We start from the raw sequence: 19,868 nt of genomic DNA, 5'->3' as shown, positions 1-19,868 counted from the left end.
ACAAAATTAATGACTTGACTTTGCACTTAAAGGTGAGTAAAAGCTTAACAAATGCTGCACATTATGTACCAGCCCAGGGCCCCTCCTAGCCCTTTAGCAGGGAAGATCTGTGCCTTTGAATATGCCCCCCAGTAGCCCCCCATCTTCTCTTCTGCTGATTCCCAGCATGTGCTCTGGGCTTAGGGATCCACTCACAATATACGGTATATATTTACATTACATGGCAGCATAGAAATGAGTGCAGTCTGCATCAGATGCAATTAGCCCTCTAGCCTCAGCTTTTATGACCTCACTTTGTGTTTAATGATAATTTCCCCCCCTAAGCTCAGCTCCTCCCCAGCAGCCCAGAGCCCACTGAGCATGTGCAGTGCCCAGAGTTTGACTGGGCCACCGGTGGCCCAGACCTGACCCTGTTGCTGCTTCCCCTGACCGCCAATGTCCTCTCCTGATGCATTAGGGGTGTGCGGCAGGGGCCTCTGCGGGAGACTCATCTGGTGGTGGTACCTTTGGGGGGTGCGGGGCCCCAGGGCAGTAGCCCCGGTGGACCCTGCACCCCCAGTCTGACCCTGGCAGTGCCACTGGCACACAAAAGATGAATGAATTATAGATCCAAGATGGGGGGCTGCTTACGCCCCACTGAACAGTTCCAATAAGCTTCATATGCACATGGTATATCATTCTGAATCAAATCATTTTGCAGGGTCTAAGTTTGCCTTTAATAGAAAGTAAAGTCCATTAAACTTATTTCTGTTCATCTGCGCCGCCCCCTTGTACTAGTGCCCGCCCCCTGTACTAGTGCCCGCCCCCTGTACTAGTGCCCACCCACTGTACTAGGGCCCACATACGAATATGAATGTTACAAACGCTTATGAGACATATAATAGCAATATACTTATTATATTTTATTAGCAGCCCTCATTACATTTATTCCATCTTTCCCTCCGTCCCCCTGCTGGATGTACATTGCAACTACACCCAGTGCCCAGTGCTTTAGAGTTAGTGCCAGACTGTGCGGCTGCCCGGGGCAGGGTGATTAGGGGTATTGCGCCACTGTATCTCATTGCGCCAGTGCATATTCTCCTCTCAGCGGGAAGATTCCCTGATCTGAACTCTGGTATTAGAAGTAGGGAATTTGGTTCGGTATTTGGCCGAATCTCTCACAAAGGATTCAGGGTTCGACTGAATCCCAAAATAGTGAATTCGGTGCATCCCTAATTAGAAGGTTTATATATTTAGTATTCTATGACTATAACAAAGCAAGCCCCCTTTCCTAACCAAGCCCCCCCTGACCTGAGAGAGCGTTATAGCTCACGCCTAGAAATCCGCTATGGCAGCTTCAGTAGAATGCTTGCACCAGTTCATTGGTCACCGCTGTGCCGCTATTAACCCTCAGAGAGCAGTTAGGGGGGTAACTGTTCATAGCCCCCCTATCCCTGCCCCAGTGTGAGTGGCAGCCCTCCAGGTGTTGTTGGACATCTCCTCCCAGTGCTGTTGGTAAAATACTGGCAGTTCAGCAGCAGCAGGAGGGCCACTAGCTGGACACCCCTGACCAATAGACGAGCTGTTCTCCCTGCAATGAATACACCTGCTGGCAACCATAGAAGGGCATATTGTTTCACACTCATCAGCCCTCAGCAGGGCAAAATCTGAATGTAGTTGACACTAATGGTCCTTCTATGTTTCTCTAGCCTGGGACATTAAACAGCTGGCCTACTGAGTGCAGCAGTTACACGGCAGCCTTAGGACGTGCGTTCTCATTGTGGTACAGACGTTCCTACAGAATTTCCATACAGAAGTGCCAAAGAGGGTTGAACAAGCAGTAGAACAAGCAATAGAACAAGCTGTAGAACAAGCAGTAGAACAAGCAATAGAACAAGCAGCTCTCCCCGGCAACGCCGCTCTATCACTTATCTGCACTTACAGAGCGACTGCAGAGACAAAGCGCAGACATGCATTTAGCAGCTATCTGCTTGTAAGCGGCGTTGGCGCTGCCCGGGATACAAATCCCTCTGTAATGGCATCGCTTGCCCGGGCCCAACAGCGCAGGTAACAAATAAAAGAGGCTAATGGCGTCTCCTTTCCGCTGCCTGAAACTGATGCTCGCTCTCCAATTACTGGCGCGCCTGCCCTCGTATTCGCCGCGCTGCAGATTAATGCGCCCAGACAATGGCATCAAACAATGGCCGTGCCCTCCGGTTTAATTACTGCCGTTTGAATGGAGACGCGGCAGAAGCGTTTGGAACATTTCCAGCGTGGGCAGAATGGGGCTCCCGGATTCTCATAGAACAAACAAACAAGCGCTCGCTGCTGATATACCAGCCAGTAATATGGGGGGTTGGATAATTCTACAGGAGCGAATGGAATCAGTGGGGCAGTTATGGATGGAAAATGCTGCTCTGCTTTCTGTTTTATATGAGAAAGGGTAATAAATGCCCCCCCTTACTAGGGAGGTGAAGCGTTGGACTGGGGTGTGTAAGGTCCCCCCGCCATCACTCCCTTTGCCCAAACACACTTAGCTCATACTTGCCTAGGAGTGATAGGGGGAGGAAGGCAGGGTCGGACTGGGGGGTGCAGGGCCCACCGGGGCTTCCGCTCCAGGGGCCCTGCAGGTGCCCCGCCGGCCGTGTCCCCTAACCCCCCCCTCGCAGGGGCCCCCCTAACTCTCCCCGCAGGGTCCTCCACCTGAGTGCGCCTAAATTTAACGTGTCATGGGAGGAACGGTCGGGCGAGGGAGTGCCGGGAAGGGTCGGGTCTGGGCCGCTGGGGCCTACTAGGGCCGGGGCCCACTAGGGATTTTTCCTGGTGTCCCGGCGGCCCAGTTGGACCCTGGAGGACGGTCAGCAGGAAGTGATGATGCTTCCCGGCAGGGATAGGGTGTGGGTCTACGGGGCCCACGGGTTTATTCCCAGTGTGTCCCATTGGCCCAGTCCAACCCTGGAGAAGCAATAGATATATTTAGAAACAGCTCAGCTCCAGAGCAGCGGTGCAGGGGGCAGCCGGAAACCTGGGGCCACAGTCGGTACAAGAAATCTAGGCCATGCCCGGTGTTGGTCAAGCAGTTGCCCAGCCGCCCTGCAAACAAATGGCTCATACTGTGAGGCTCAGGTTGTTCCTGGTTACGTCCATTTGAAATTAACTTTAGCACAATCTACACAATGATATTCTATTTGGCAATTGGCAGTTATTTGTGTATATATATATATTTGTTCTTCATCTGGTTGCTATGGCCTGACTAATCATAGCAACCAGTGATTTGGAATTTAGAGTCGACGATAAAAAGGAGAACAATAAGGATAAATAATAGTCACAACGTGGACCAAGTGTAGTTTTGGTTGCCGGGTTAGCTTGCATTTTAAATTGCAAGCTGGAAAATATAAGGTGCTGAGGTAACCCCAATTTTTGACAAGCACCTGAACTTTGGGTTATAAATTGTATTATTATTATTATTATATAGGAAGATATTTATTTCTATTGTAATTGGTACAGGTAGAAGAGACCACTGATATTTGGCTATATATAATATTTCTAGTGTGCTCAATCCATTCCAGTCGCCTTGGAAACAAATCTTTTCTTCCGGGAACGCAAGCGGCCTATTGAGCGTTCCACGCCTCGTTATCGCCCTGCATCTTTGGTTCGACGCTTCTGATTGGACGTTTCGCAAGCGACGCCTTTATAGTTTCAGGAAAGCAAGATGGCGTCTGCCTAGCGCTTGTGTACCTGTGGGGATGTGGAGCGGCCTGCTACCGCCGGGAATGGCGGAGAGTGATCTCTCTGAGGGTGAGGAGGGGGAAGGGGAAGAGCTTAATCCCAAACCGGAACCCGGACATTCAGCCTGCCCGCCTGGAATAGCCGAGAGCTGCTATAATGTAGGTACCTCAGGGCCTTCTGCCCCCTGTGCTTATTCTACTTATAGCTTCCTGGCTGCGCAACTTTCCTCTGTATGTGTAGGAGCTGCCATATCGCTTTCTACAAGCGGAACAGGATTGGATTTTAACTCCTACAGGGTTTAGAACATTCCTTCTCTATGTATTCACTGGGCCTAGGTTACATTCCAGCCTTAGATTGTAAGCTCACTGGGGCAGGGGCTGATGGGAATATGATAGGGACCTTAGATTGTAAGCTCACTGGGGCAGGGGCTGATGGGAATGGGATAGGGACCTTAGATTGTAAGCTCACTGGGGCAGGGACTGATGGGAATGTGATAGGGGCCTTAGATTGTAAGCTCACTGGGGCAGGGACTGATGGGAATGGGATAGGGACCTTAGATTGTAAGCTCACTGGGGCAGGGACTGATGGGAATGTGATAGGGACCTTAGAGTGTAAGCTCACTGGGGCAGGGACTGATGGAAATGTGATAGGGACCTTAGATTGTAAGCTCACTGGGGCAGGGACTGATGGGAATGGGATAGGGGCCTTAGATTGTAAGCTCACTGGGGCAGGGACTGATGGGAATGTGATATGGGACCTTAGATTGTAAGCTCACTGGGCAGGGACTGATGGGAATGTGATAGGGACCTTAGATTGTAAGCTCACTGGGGCAGGGACTGATGGGAATGTGATAGGGACCTTAGATTGTAAGCTCACTGGGGCAGGGACTGATGGGAATGGGATAGGGACCTTAGATTGTAAGCTCACTGGGGCAGGGACTGATGGGAATGGGATAGGGACTTAGATTGTAAGCTCACTGGGGCAGGGACTGATGGGAATGGGATAGGGACCTTAGATTGTAAGCTCACTGGGGCAGGGACTGATGGGAATGGGATAGGGACCTTAGATTGTAAGCTCACTGGGGCAGGGACTGATGGGAATGGATAGGGACCTTAGAGTGTAAGCTCACTGGGGCAGGGACTGATGGGAATGGGATAGGGACCTTAGAGTGTAAGCTCACTGGGGCAGGGACTGATGGGAATGGGATAGGGACCTTAGAGTGTAAGCTCACTGGGGCAGGGACTGATGGGAATCTGATAGGGACCTTAGATTGTAAGCTCACTGGGGCAGGGACTGATGGGAATTGGATAGGGACCTTAGATTGTAAGCTCACTGGGGCAGGGACTGATGGGAATGTGATAGGGACCTTAGATTGTAAGCTCACTGGGGCAGGGGCTGATGGGAATGTGATAGGGACCTTAGATTGTAAGCTCACTGGGGCAGGGACTGATGGAATTGGATAGGGACCTTAGATTGTAAGCTCACTGGGCAGGGACTGATGGGAATGGGAGGCCCTTAGATTGTAAGCTCACTGGGCAGGGCTGATGGAATGTGATAGGGACCTAGATTGTAAGCTCACTGGGGCAGGGACTGATGGGAATGGGATAGGACCTTAGATTGTAAGCTCACTTGGGGCAGGGGCTGATGGGAATGGGATAGGGACCTTAGATTGTAAGCTCACTGGGGCAGGGCTGATGGGAAAGTGATAGGGACCTTAGATTGTAAGCTCACTGGGGCAGGGGACTAATGGGGAAGTGATAGGGACCTTAGATTGTAAGCTCACTGGGGCAGGGACTGATGGGATGTGATAGGGACCTTAGATTGTAAGCTCACTGGGGCAGGACTGATGGGAATGGGATAGGGACCTTAGATTGTAAGCTCACTGGGGCAGGGACTGATGGAATGGGATAGGGACCTTAGATTGTAAGCTCACTGGGGCAGGGACTGATGGGAATGGGATAGGGACCTAGATTGTAAGCTCACTGGGGCAGGGACTGATGGAATGGGATAGGGCCCTTAGATTGTAAGCTCACTGGGGCAGGGGCTTATGGGAATGGGATAGGGACCTTAGATTGTAAGCTCACTGGGGCAGGGGCTGATGGGAATGGGATAGGGACCTTAGATTGTAAGCTCACTGGGGCAGGGGCTGATGGGAATGTGATAGGGACCTTAGATTGTAAGCTCACTGGGGCAGGGGCTGATGGGAATGGGATAGGGACCTTAGATGTAAGCTCACTGGGGCAGGGGCTGATGGGAATGTGATAGGGACCTTAGATTGTAAGCTCACTGGGGCAGGGACTGATGGGAATGTGATAGGGACCTTAGATTGTAAGCTCACTAGGGCAGGGACTGATGGGAATGGGATAGGGACCTTAGATTGTAAGCTCACTGGGGCAGGGACTCATGGGAATGTGATAGGGACCTTAGATTGTAAGCTCACTGGGGCAGGGGCTGATGGGAATGGGATAGGGACCTTAGAGTGTAAGCTCACTGGGGCAGGGACTGATGGGAATGTGATAGGGACCTTAGATTGTAAGCTCACTGGGGCAGGGACTGATGGGAATGTGATAGGGACCTTAGAGTGTAAGCTCACTGGGGCAGGGACTGATGGGAATGTGATAGGGACCTTAGAGTGTAAGCTCACTGGGGCAGGGACTGATGGGAATGATGTATAATCTCTGTACAGCGCTGCAGTATATGTTGCTACAGGATAATATCTGTATTTATCCCTATGGGGGGGGGCTGGTTCCTCCCATTGCTCATTACCTGCATGTACAGCCCTATAGATATATAGGCACCGGGGCAGGGACGGAATGCTCTGGGCACAGTGAGAGACATGGGAGTGGGCAGTACCTGGGTACGTGAGCAAATACAGCCTGAGCTCCTGCTTTACATGGTGCCCACAGGGCCAGACAGCAGCCCCCCGAGGGGATATATGGCCAGGGAACGGCAGGTACCCACCGGGAGGGCTGGAAAATCCCACTGGGCCAGAACCACATTGGTCCATGGGTGCACCGCTTGTCCCCAAACTGGGCGTATAGTCTCCCCTATTGCCTCTTTCTGTCCTCTGCCCATTCATTGTATCATTGCTGAGCTGAACCCCAAATGGGAACATCCCCCCAATATAAACAGCCCTTTATCTGTGGGTTTGCTCTGTGTGCTTCTTAAAGGGGATATAAACCCAAATATGGCATTTTGCCTCATAAAAGCAAATATAATTCCCAATATCCATTCATTCCTCATTCTCTGCACTGCTGGTTCTGACTCCTGATACAACTCCCCAATATCCATTCATTCCTCATTCTCTGCACTGCTGGTTCTGACTCCTGATACAACTCCCCAATATCCATTCATTCCTCATTCTCTGCACTGCTGGTTCTGACTCCTGATACAACTCCCCAATACCCATTCATTCCTCATTCTCACTGGGTTTATAGTTATGTGTAACTGTCACTGTGTCTGTCCCTTTCCCTTCTCTGCACTGCTGGTTCTGACTCCTGATACAACTCCCCAATACCCATTCATTCCTCATTCTCACTGGGTTTATAGTTATGTGTAACTGTCACTGTGTCTGTCCCTTTCCCTTCTCTGCACTGCTGGTTCTGACTCCTGATACAACTCCCCAATATCCATTCATTCCTCATTCTCTGCACTGCTGGTTCTGACTCCTGATACAACTCCCCAATACCCATTCATTCCTCATTCTCACTGGGTTTATAGTTATGTGTAACTGTCACTGTGTCTGTCCCTTTCCCTTCCCTGCACTGCTGGTTCTGACTCCTGATACAACTCCCCAATACCCATTCATTCCTCATTCTCACTGGGTTTATAGTTATGTGTAACTGTCACTGTGTCTGTCCCTTTCCCTTCCCTGCACTGCTGGTTCTGACTCCTGATACAACTTCCCAATATCCATTCATCCCTCATTCTCACTGGGTTTATAGTTATGTGTAACTGTCACTGTGTCTGTCTCTTTCCCTTCTCTGCATTGCTGGTTCTGACTCCTGATACAACTCCCCAATATCCATTCATTCCTCATTCTCACTGGGTTTATAGTTATGTGTAACTGTCACTGTGTCTGTCCCTTTCCCTTCTCTGCACTGCTGGTTCTGACTCCTGATACAACTCCCCAATATCCATTCATTCCTCATTCTCACTGGGTTTATAGTTATGTGTAACTGTCACTGTGTCTGTCCCTTTCCCTTCCCTGCACTGCTGGTTCTGACTCCTGATACAACTCCCCAATATCCATTCATCCCTCATTCTCACTGGGTTTATAGTTATGTGTAACTGTCACTGTGTCTGTCCCTTTCCCTTCCCTGAACTGCTGGTTCTGACTCCTGATACAACTCCCCAATACCCATTCATTCCTCATTCTCACTGGGTTTATAGTTATGTGTAACTGTCACTGTGTCTGTCCCTTTCCCTTCCCTGCACTGCTGGTTCTGACTCCTGATACAACTTCCCAATATCCATTCATCCCTCATTCTCACTGGGTTTATAGTTATGTGTAACTGTCACTGTGTCTGTCTCTTTCCCTTCTCTGCATTGCTGGTTCTGACTCCTGATACAACTCCCCAATATCCATTCATTCCTCATTCTCACTGGGTTTATAGTTATGTGTAACTGTCACTGTGTCTGTCCCTTTCCCTTCTCTGCACTGCTGGTTCTGACTCCTGATACAACTCCCCAATATCCATTCATTCCTCATTCTCACTGGGTTTATAGTTATGTGTAACTGTCACTGTGTCTGTCCCTTTCCCTTCCCTGCACTGCTGGTTCTGACTCCTGATACAACTCCCCAATATCCATTCATCCCTCATTCTCACTGGGTTTATAGTTATGTGTAACTGTCACTGTGTCTGTCCCTTTCCCTTCCCTGCACTGCTGGTTCTGACTCCTGATACAACTCCCCAATATCCATTCATTCCTCATTCTCACTGGGTTTATAGTTATGTGTAACTGTCACTGTGTCTGTCCCTTTCCCTTCTCTGCACTGCTGGTTCTGACTCCTGAGGGACTTTTTAGCTAAATATAAGGACAATAAATCCCCACTTTTATACCTTATAGCAAATATAACATTAGATTTTATGTATTTTGGGAGGTTTGGGGCATAAGGTTTAGAGAGAGTTGCAGTTGTGTGAGGAGGATCTGCCAGCTGGGGGGATGAAGGAGGGTGGCTCGTTGGCATCAGACATGTGGCTAATTGCCGTGGCCGTGCCAATCTGCTGACATTAAAGGATCTGAAGGCGCGGCGATGATGTCCCGGTACGTGAAAGATCAGCCATGTATAATGGCGCAGCTACTCTTATATCCTTATCACCGTTGGGCGGGGGTGCTGATTGATCTCAGGCTGATGTACCAGTGACACTCGCTGCCCCTCCGGTGCCTTTGTGCACTCACAGCTGGAGGGCCCCCCGCCCCACATATTCACTCACTTAACATCTAACTCATGTGTAAAGGGGAACTTCACTTTCCAATTGCGCCAGTAGCGAATAGAACATGGGCCTAACGTGTGTGACATTCAGAACCTTTCTTCAGGCCCAATGGGGGCCCCTATAGACTGGGATCCTGTGGCCCTTAGTGCCTAGCCCTATATAAATGGGCCCGTCCATGTCCTAGAGGTACAAGTCCTGTATAACCAACATGTTACTGGCCCTTTAATGCTACAATGGTATTTGCCTTTGCTGTGCTGATCTCCTGCCCCCCAATTAGCCCTGAGTGGTAGATTCCACCTCTGACAGCAATTGCTCTTGTAAGCTGGGGGGGGGGGGGGGGGGTAGTGTCACTAATAATAAATATGCCCTGATCCCGGAGGAAGGGAATGCCATTGAAGTTTATGGGCTAATTAGGCTAATAAAGATGGAGCTGCCCGAAAATAAATCACTGATGAGCCGTGCGTCCGTATCGCCCCTGAAACCCGAGCCTCCCCGGGTCAGAACCTGACAGAATGAGAGATTAATGGCCGCTTCCCTGCAGATGTTGGGGAAGATAATAAAGCTCAGCGTGCCAGGGGCCCCTGGGGCCCGGACTCACCTCTCCCATCACTTTATTAACTCACTGACAGTGAAGCCTTTAGTAGGGGCTCAGGTCTCATTCCTGATGCATCATGGGAGCTCACACACTTACCCTTTGGTTAAAAGGGATATTTGTCATTTTGAAATGTAACAGTCTGGTTGTTAGGGCACCATTTATCCTAGCAACGAGGTAGTGGATTTAATGGTAGAGAGATGGAAAATAAAGAAAGTGTTATTACAGGGTATTTGGGTACCCAATGGATGTGGCTTCTGATCAAGTAAGAATTCAGCCATTTTTCTTTTTATCTCTTCTTATGACAGAAATTTTTGGATCTCCAAAAGAAACGGTGCCAGTTAAAGGCGCAGGGCAACCAAAAAGAGAAGAGGAGACGGCGCAGGAACCGTAAAGGTGGGCCCTCGGGTTCTGTTTTAGTTCTGCCCCATGTTAGCAGAGATCCAGTTGGGATCCGCAGGGGAGGGGCTTCTTATAAGTTGTGTCTGGGTGACTCTCGGTATTCCCCCGGGCACAGACTGTACCAATGATTGCACCCACACATTGCCCCGTACATGTATAGTATGGGGCTAATAGGGGCAATAATATTCCTACTCTCTATGTATTTTGATTCATGCCTATGGGAGGGTGGGAGCTGCCATATTGTTTTGCTTAAACTTTATAGAGAAACTCGATAAATATCAATAAACACGATGACTGTAGCTATCAGTTGTCTATTTGTTATTTTCAGGCAAATCTAAAGGAAGTTGCACAGGGGATCCGGAGCCGTCGCAAAGGTAAAGTAATGTGAGCAGCCCGGTATTTAGGGGTCCCACAGAGCCCGGTATGTACCAGTCCCACAGAGCCCAGTATGTACGGGTCCCATATAGCCCAGTATGTACCAGTCCCAAAGAGCCCAGTATGTACCAGTCCCAAAGAGCCCAGTATGTACCAGTCCCATAGAGCCCAGTATGTAGGAGTCCCAAAGAGCCCAGTATGTACCAGTCCCACAGAGCCCGGTATGTAGGGGTCCCACAGAGCCCAGTATGTAGGAGTCCCACAGAGCCCAGTATGTACGGGTCCCACAGAGCCCAGTATGTACCAGTCCCATAGAGCCCAGTATGTAGGGGTCCCACAGAGCCCGGTATGTAGGAGTCCCACAGAGCCCAGTATGTACGGGTCCCATAGAGCCCAGTATGTACGGGTCCCATAGAGCCCGGTATGTAGGGGTCCCACAGAGCCCGGTATGTAGGGGTCCCACAGAGCCCGGTATGTAGGGGTCCCACAGAGCCCGGTATGTATGGGTCCCACAGAGCCCGGTATGTATGGGTCCCACAGAGCCCGGTATGTAGGGGTCCCACAGAGCCCGGTATGTAGGGGTCCCACAGAGCCCGGTATGTAGGGGTCCCACAGAGCCCGGTATGTAGGGGTCCCACAGAGCCCGGTATGTAGGGGTCCCACGGAGCCCGGTATGTAGGGGTCCCACGGAGCCCGGTATGTAGGGGTCCCACGGAGCCCGGTATGTAGGGGTCCCACGGAGCCCGGTATGTAGGGGTCCCACGGAGCCCGGTATGTAGGGGTCCCACGGAGCCCGGTATGTAGGGGTCCCACGGAGCCCGGTATGTAGGGGTCCCACGGAGCCCGGTATGTAGGGGTCCCACGGAGCCCGGTATGTAGGGGTCCCACGGACCGGTATTAGGGGTCCCACGGGCCCGGTATGTAGGGGTCCCACAGAGCCCGGTATGTAGGGGTCCCACAGAGCCCGGTATGTAGGGGTCCCACAGAGCCCGGTATGTAGGGGTCCCACAGAGCCCGGTATGTAGGGGTCCCACAGAGCCCGGTATGTAGGGGTCCCACAGAGCCCGGTATGTAGGGGTCCCACAGAGCCCGGTATGTAGGGGTCCCACAGAGCCCGGTATGTAGGGGTCCCAGGTTTGCCCCTGAGAGTATCTGTGCTCCTGAGTTCTTTGTGTCTGTACTTTCAGCCCATCTCCCGTGGAAATAAAGGCCCTGGAGGCCCTCCAGCCGTACTTTGGAATCCATGAGCAGTTTGAGCCTCCTGTTTGTCAGAAAGTCATGAAAAAGGTACCAGTTAGTAATGCAGTTATCTGGCTCCTTATTGGGGGCTGTGACCCCGGGGGGGAGGGGGCCCATACTGTGCCCAGTATGAAATGATTGCTAACGTTTATCCCACTTGCTTTGTTCCCTGGGTTTGCTTCTTGGATCTTACAACCAGATCTGAGCATGTGTGGGCAGATTTGGCCTCTACTATTAACCCCCAACTGATTAACGAGCAGGATTCCTGTTCTATTGCAGTCGCGCCTGGAGCAGAGCATAGACGCCGCAGTGACGCTCGGAGACATGGAAACGGCTGAGAAACTCAGCGACAGATTGGCCACTCGCGAGGCAAGTACATTCCATTCCCCCTCTGCCCCGGGGAGCAAAGCAGCACCGTGTCCCTGTGCAACAGATGCAGCAGGTTGCATTGATGCATTTGGCACACACAGACACGCCCCCTTTCTCCATTTATCCTTCTGTGTGTATCGGTTTATTCAGCTGGACTTCCTGTGAGTGTAGCTCTGCGCAGGAAGTCACTCATAGGGCATGGTTTGCCCCAGTTTTACTTACAGGTATCAGGTTATAATTACCCCCCCTCGACCCCCCCCTTTGACACAACCCCACCGTTCTGGGCCTGGGCGCCCCTATGTGCCTACTAGGCGTATACATGAGCGTGTTAGTTACGTATGGACAGCACGTGCACCCCCTTTATATGTGAGGGGCAGGGGCACACAGGGTGATTTTGGGTGCTAAAATGCCCACAGTTATTAATAGCCCCGGAGGTGGTGTCAGAATGCCCCTAGTTACCCACATAAGCTGCTAGGGCAATTGGCACGGTTACTGTTACTGGGCACTAACAATTACAATTTTTTAATAACTATTAAGGGGTGGTTCACCTTTTTATTAGTAGGTTATAGAATGGCCTATTCCTAGCAACTTTGCAATTGGTCTTCATTATCTATTTTTTTATAGTTTTTAATTATTTGCCTTCTTTTGCCTCTATCCAGCTTTCAAATGGGGGTCACTGACCCCGGCAGCCAAAAACTATTCTTCAGTGAGGCTCCAATGATATATTATTGTTACTTTCTGTTCAGCCCGTCCCCTTACTGAAGGCCAGTGGTGCACATCCCTGCCCGGCCCTGGCATGACATTGGCCATCAGTTTACACGGGGTGGGGGGGGGGTATCTCTGCCCGCTGAGAATCTCCCTGCCCATAAGGAAGGGAAGCTAAATGTTGTTACACGGGGTCTCACCTGGTTACAGCCCCTCGGCACTAGTCCGTCAGTACAGGAACAAGTCGCCTCTCTCTTTGCACCCCCAGGCGCTGGCCCTGAAGCGCCGCTGCCCCACAGTCGTACGAGTGCTCTCACCGCCGCGCCGACACTTCTTCCCCCCAAAAACCCGCAGCTACTGGAACACGCTGATAAAGCCCCCCCTGTGGGGCAGAGATCTCAGGGAGCTTTAATCCAGTTCCTGTGCTAATAGGTGAGACTAATTTCTGCTGTATAACATTTCTAAGCCGTTAAATAGTGGCTTGGAAGGGAGCGCTTTGATGGGCGAGAGCGCGGCCGGGAAAACAAATCATACAAACATAGTGGGATGCGCGCGGGGGGGGGGTTAACCCTTTGCCAGATAAACACATGAACCAGGTAACCGGACAATATATCGGCCGCTGATCAGTCAGGGCAATACCCCAACCTTTGGGAGGCAGACGTGACCTTGTGAGCTGTCTCTGTAACCGTTTGGCAGGGTCTCTCTTTGCCGAGAGATTACACGTCGGTCAATTTGAAGGCGCAGTGCGTTATCGCTCCTCACACAGCAGTGCATCGCTTGCCTGGGGTCCCGATTAGAAGACTTAGAAGCGCAGCTTTGCTATAAGCCTTTATCCCCTCTGACCAAACACCGCCGATCAGTACCAAGATGGCGTCGGTTCAGCGCAGAAGGCCCAGCAGCGGCTGTTTGTTTATTTAGATCCCTAATGCCGGGATAATTACACGTCCTGATTACAAGCCGCCGGTTACAGAGAGTGAGATGGGGCCACGCCAGCGGCCGAGGTTGGGAAGTGACCCGGATCATATACTGTGCAGCCCCTGGGGCAGCCATGCAAGCTGATACAGGGCAATAGGGCTCAGGATCCTTACTCATGTACAGCAGGGGGAATGAGGTATGTAGGTGCTGGTTGGACATAAGTAAGAAAATATTTATATTTCCCAAGTGAGAGCTGAGAGGATGATAGAAGGATAACAAGCTTGTAATGACACAGAGACATGTCGGGGCCCAGCGTCGCCCCCGGTGCAACACAGACTGGTGCACTTTAGACCTATAGGGGTGCCTGAATGTCTAATAATGTATGACCTTAGGGAAGAGCAGTCGGGGGTACCTGTGTCTCTCCCAGGATCACTGAGTAACAGCATATAATTTCCCTCATTTAATTGCCTTTGCCTTAATATAGAGAGTCCCAGGCAAATGCATTTCTGTCAGACAGCAACGCTTAGGGGCTTTTAGCTCAGCAGAGGGGGAGAACCCACTTGGGAAATCTTAATCTGTCTGAGTGCAGACTGCTGGGGGGTTCTACTGGTTTCCAGCCCTGAACTATTAAAGTATAGCCCCTATTTAGCTTAACTCAGGCAGTGTGTCACTGAGGCCATATACAGGTTATACAGGGAACTCTGAGTATCACTCATGTATTATAAGGGATAATGTACCCCCTACTGTAAATGATAAGGATATTAGCAGTCACTGAGGGGTTCTGTGCCCATATAAAGGCACAAGGCTGCAGGCTGAGTTATACAGGGAACTCTGAGTATCACTCATGTATTATAAGGGATAATGTACCCCCTACTGTAAATGATAAGGATATTAGCAGTCACTGAGGGGTTCTGTGCCCCCCATATAAAGGCACAAGGCTGCAGGCTGAGTTATACAGGGAACTCTGAGTATCACTCATGTATTATAAGGGATAATGTACCCCCTACTGTAAATGATAAGGATATTAGCAGTCACTGAGGGGTTCTGTGCCCCCCATATAAAGGCACAAGGCTGCAGGCTGAGTTATACAGGGAACTCGGAGTATCACTCATGTATTATAAGGGATAATGTACCCCCTACTGTAAATGATAAGGATATTAGCAGTCACTGAGGGGTTCTGTGCCCCCCATATAAAGGCACAAGGCTGCAGGCTGAGTTATACAGGGAACTCTGAGTATCACTCATGTATTATAAGGGATAATGTACCCCCTACTGTAAACGATAAGGATATTAGCAGTCACTGAGGGGTTCTGTGCCCCCCATATAAAGGCACAAGGCTGCAGGCTGAGTTATACAGGGAACTCTGAGTATCACTCATGTATTATAAGGGATACTGTACCCCCTACTGTAAATGATAAGGATATTAGCAGTCACTGAGGGGTTCTGTGCCCCCCATATAAAGGCACAAGGCTGCAGGCTGAGTTATACAGGGAACTCTGAGTATCACTCATGTATTATAAGGGATAATGTACCCCCTACTGTAAATGATAAGGATATTAGCAGTCACTGAGGGGTTCTGTGCCCATATAAAGGCACAAGGCTGCAGGCTGAGTTATACAGGGAACTCTGAGTATCACTCATGTATTATAAGGGATACTGTACCCCCTACTGTAAATGATAAGGATATTAGCAGTCACTGAGGGGTTCTGTGCCCCCCATATAAAGGCACAAGGCTGCAGGCTGAGTTATACAGGGAACTCTGAGTATCACTCATGTATTATAAGGGATAATGTACCCCCTACTGTAAATGATAAGGATATTAGCAGTCAGTGAAATCATATAGAGCACTGCATGGAGGTGCAGGTCAGTATATCCCCAAGCCCAGTGACCCCCATACATGTGGCAGATTCAGATACTTTGGGCAGATGACTGCGGCGCCTCATAGTTATAAAGGCCAAATAGCCAGCGCTCTCTGAGGCTTTGGGTTGGAAATGGCATTATTATTTGTATGAAGGATCGGGCCGAGTGTGTCAGCTCTTGGGATCGGCTGTAGAGCAGATGGCGGATAATAACTGCCATTAAAGGGAAGAGCAGCGCCGGCGCGTTTGGCGGCAGCATCCGGTATCGCCTGACAGACAGAGAAATGCAAGGAGAGATTTGGCCGTTACAAGTCTAATTACAGAGAGACAATGCTCGGTTTATACTGTAGATTTTTTCTGCAGTCAAATTAATCAGCATGTTTTCTCTTTTAATTAAAACCATTTTAGTAAATTAAAGCCCACAGCAAAACACATATATAATTTGTTTGTAATTAGCTCTTAATTGGTGGTAGTTGAAGCTTAGCACCCTTGGATTCTTTCTTCATGATTGCCATTTTATTAGCAGGCTAGTCATTAATTAATCTTTTTTTTTCTAATTAGCTTATAAAACTGTTGATGGCACATAATTGTAAATGTGATTTTAAGTTCAAAGCGTGTTAATAAGCTTTCTTACTAAGAACGGAGATAAAGACATTGCTGGAAACACCACCACTGTTGGTATATAGCGAGTTCTCTGCAGCACGCCAGCCAGAGACGGGGGTCTCAGGCTAAACGTGGGGGCAACACCTCCCATGCTGATTGGCTGACAGAGGTGTCCTTTCAATTGGGGGGCCCATTCTCCTCCTCTCTTTGGCTTTGGTCAACCAACATCTTCCTTGTTTCTGTATATCCTTCCATACTGTCTGTCCATTCCTGTATTGCCCATTACTCCTTGGTGTATTGCCCCTTACTCCTTGGTGTATTGCCCCTTACTCCTTGGTGTATTGCCCCTTACTCCTTGGTGTATTGCCCCTTACTCCTTGGTGTATTGCCCCTTACTCCTTGGTGTATTGCCCCTTACTCGTTGGTGTATTGCCCCTTACTCGTTGGTGTATTGCCCCTTACTCGTTGGTGTATTGCCCCTTACTCCTTGGTGTATTGCCCCTTACTCCTTGGTGTATTGCCCCTTACTCCTTGGTGTATTGCCCCTTACTCCTTGGTGTATTGCCCCTTACTCGTTGGTGTATTGCCCCTTACTCGTTGGTGTATTGCCCCTTACTCGTTGGTGTATTGCCCCTTACTCCTTGGTGTATTGCCCCTTACCTTGGTATTGCCCTTACTCCTTGGTGTATTGCCCCTTACTCCTTGGTGTATTGCCCCTTACTCCTTGGTGTATTGCCCCTTACTCCTTGGTGTATTGCCCCTTACTCCTTGGTGTATTGCCCCTTACTCCTTGGTGTATTGCCCCTTACTCGTTGGTGTATTGCCCCTTGCTCCTTGGTGTATTGTCCCTTAAGGTCCCCATACACGGGCCAATTGTAGCTGCTGATATGGGTCCCTTAGACTGATTCAGCAGCTAATTGGCCCGTGTATGGGCACTACCGACGGGCCTGCCCGACCGATATCCGGCCTGAAATTGGCCAGATCTCGATCGGGCAGGTTAGAAAATCTAGTCGGATCGGGGACCTCATCATCCCCGGACCAACTTTTCCTATACCTGGCCTTATAATTCGATCAAATTAGCCTGGATTCTCCCGATATCGGCCACCTGTAGGTGGGGATCTGGGAGAAGATCCGCTCACTTGGCGACATGTCGCCAAGCGAGCGCATCGGCCTGTGTATGGGGACATTTACCCCTTGGTGTATTGCCCCATACTCCTTGGTGTATGGCCCCATATGAGATGTGCTACTTTCTTTTTTTCCCCCCCACAATGCCTTGTTTTCAGTGTGTACTGTTCGGGCCCTGGCACATGGGGTGCAGGTGGTTTGCCCACTTTGCTTGTTGTAAGATGCCCGCTGTTGCCTACAATAGGGCTATTTCAGTGAGTTGAAAGCCTGGTTCCTGTAACACATACCCCCAGGAAGTGCAGTTCTTAAGGTGGCCATACTGGCAGACTTCAGCTGCCCATTCAGGTCTTTCAGACCATTTTGGCAACATTTCTGCCAGTGTATAAGGGACCCAAACGGGCCTGCACGGCCAATATCTGGCTTACAACTGGGTAGATGTCAAACCGGCAATTGGACCCATTGAAGTGAGCATCAGCTCACTTCAATGGGTCCTACTCCGATATTGGCCACCTTTTGGCATATCTGTGGATAGACCTGCTCATTTGGCGACCTCACCAAACAAGCAGATCTTATGGTTTCTGGACACTATTAGGCAGGAACCCACACCCAAGACATTGTAGCGGGTAGCCACGGGCTGATATGGAGTCATCCGACAGTTGTTTTGGAGAAATTGCAGTAAGGAATGTGCCCAGAATCTCTCCCCGTGCCATCAACGTTGCACTTGTGAAATACAGTTTGCCTTCTCCTTCGCCTACAGGTTTCTAATCTTTGATTTAGTAGAAACAAGCAAAGTGAATATCACTGTGGGGGGCTGTTTGCCCGGCACCCCTTTTGTGATTCCTATCAATAACCTTGTTCTCCAGGCCACTTTCCCTCTTCGTGGCTGCATTGGCTCAGAGTATACTCCTAACAATGCCACCATCTCCGGCTGCTTCCTAGTGGCCCTTTTGGCTACGTGGGTACTGTGTGCCTGTCTGGAATAACTGCTCAGGATCAAATGTGCGCACAATAGGGTAAAAATTGTGAATTTTCCTATACTGCTGCCCATGCACAACCCCGAGCCTCTGAAATGGCCATTGAGAAGGGGCTGAAGATGTGCCCTTATCAGTAAAGAGGAGCTCCGGCCTGGGGATCAAGGTCAGTGACTAACGGCTGGAGGATTCACTCATAAATATGTTTTTGTGAAGCAAAAGATCCACAATCTTTATTCAAACCCCACTGATACATATGATATCTTGTTAGATCTTGAGATGAACTGTAAATAGTGATATTGATGCTGCGGAAAGACGAATCACAGCTCATCTACAAATCGGTCCTAAATGAGATAGAAGATGTCTTGGATATTGGTGGAACTACAGGGCGGAACATCTCACAGTGCAAGCGGCTCTTGGTGACAGTAAAGGTGGCCACTAACGTTCAGGGCTGAAACGGCAGATAATTAGGTAGAAACAATAGGATTTCTACCTCCTTCTGCCGATTAAGCCCTGAAGGCAGATTTTGCTCAGGCGCCTTCTATGGGCCCGATCAAAATCTTTTAACCTGCCCAACCAGCGAGTCAACCAATATCAGCAGCCTCCTGTGATATCGGTCGCCTCGCCGACTTGCCATACACGCACCGAATATCGTATCGTATTGTTTCCTACAATATCATTGGTGCGTGTATGGCCAGCTTTACAGTGCCAAACTCTCACTTATTGGTGGAGCTCGACGTCCCAGTAATGTAAAATGGTTATGCAGCTCAATGTTGGGTCGTATTTGCTTCACTGGTGCGCCTATCTCTTGCCTGAAGCCGAGCAAACTCCATAGAAGCTGAGCCCAGTGTGGCCCATTTCCGATTCTCTAAAACGACCCCATTCCACGTGCCTGCACAATGATAGGGCACAGCCAAAGTGTAGGCGTAGGCGTCGCAGTGTCCACATGTGATGATGACCTTATCAATATGGAGGGGACATATCTACGTAGCCATCTCATGGTTTCTGCTGAAAAGGGCGTGATTGGATTTACCCCTCTATGGGGCATTGCTCTGTGCCTTACTGCTCAGCCGGGAACCTCTGGGAAGGAATGGCCTGCGGAAAAGGAGGGGCGCCGAGTTGAAAGGGAGAGTGGGGGTCGAGAAAGTGTGACAAAAATTGAAAATCGGATAAAAAAAAAAAAATAAATGAATAATGTCACATTACGAAAAAGATGAGGGGGTAATTTGTGCCGACTTTTTTGCTAATTTTACTCAAGCCTGAGAATAAGGGGCTGTCACCCATTCTGTGCATCAGTCCTGACAGTGCCAATGATCCGTGAAATAGGCTGCCGCTGGCTTTGTTCTGATAAGAATGAACAAATCTGCACAAAGCCGAGCTCCCGGAATCTCATTTTCATACTTGCATGGAGGCTAAAAGAAATAAGCTGTTTGCTGACTTGATTAATCACACAATTGAGGGCTTTCCCCCCCCCACTTTCTTTTTTTTTTTTGTCGCTTTGATCTTTTCCGTTTCCAAGGTAACTCGGTTGACACTAACGTTGAGCTTTCGTTAAGACAATCGGAAT

General features: G+C 49.8%; 1 protein-coding gene across 1 annotated transcript in view; it reads left to right on the top strand.

Annotated features, from left to right (window-relative positions):
• fam204a (family with sequence similarity 204 member A) overlaps window positions 1–19,868 on the top strand; it is an 85,610-nt gene that overhangs the window by 61,434 nt on the left and 4,308 nt on the right. The window contains exons 2-6 of the mRNA XM_031905738.1: window positions 3,549–3,866; window positions 10,047–10,134; window positions 10,469–10,514; window positions 11,703–11,802; window positions 12,034–12,123. Coding sequence (XP_031761598.1) covers window positions 3,549–3,866; window positions 10,047–10,134; window positions 10,469–10,514; window positions 11,703–11,802; window positions 12,034–12,123 — 642 coding nt within the window. The remainder of the gene's footprint in view (window positions 1–3,548; window positions 3,867–10,046; window positions 10,135–10,468; window positions 10,515–11,702; window positions 11,803–12,033; window positions 12,124–19,868) is intronic.

This window comes from Xenopus tropicalis, chromosome 7, assembly GCF_000004195.4.
Source record: "Xenopus tropicalis strain Nigerian chromosome 7, UCB_Xtro_10.0, whole genome shotgun sequence".
Lineage (NCBI taxonomy): Eukaryota > Metazoa > Chordata > Amphibia > Anura > Pipidae > Xenopus > Xenopus tropicalis.
The sequence above is the reverse complement of the archived record's forward strand: the minus strand, read 5'-3'. Positions and strand labels throughout refer to the sequence as shown.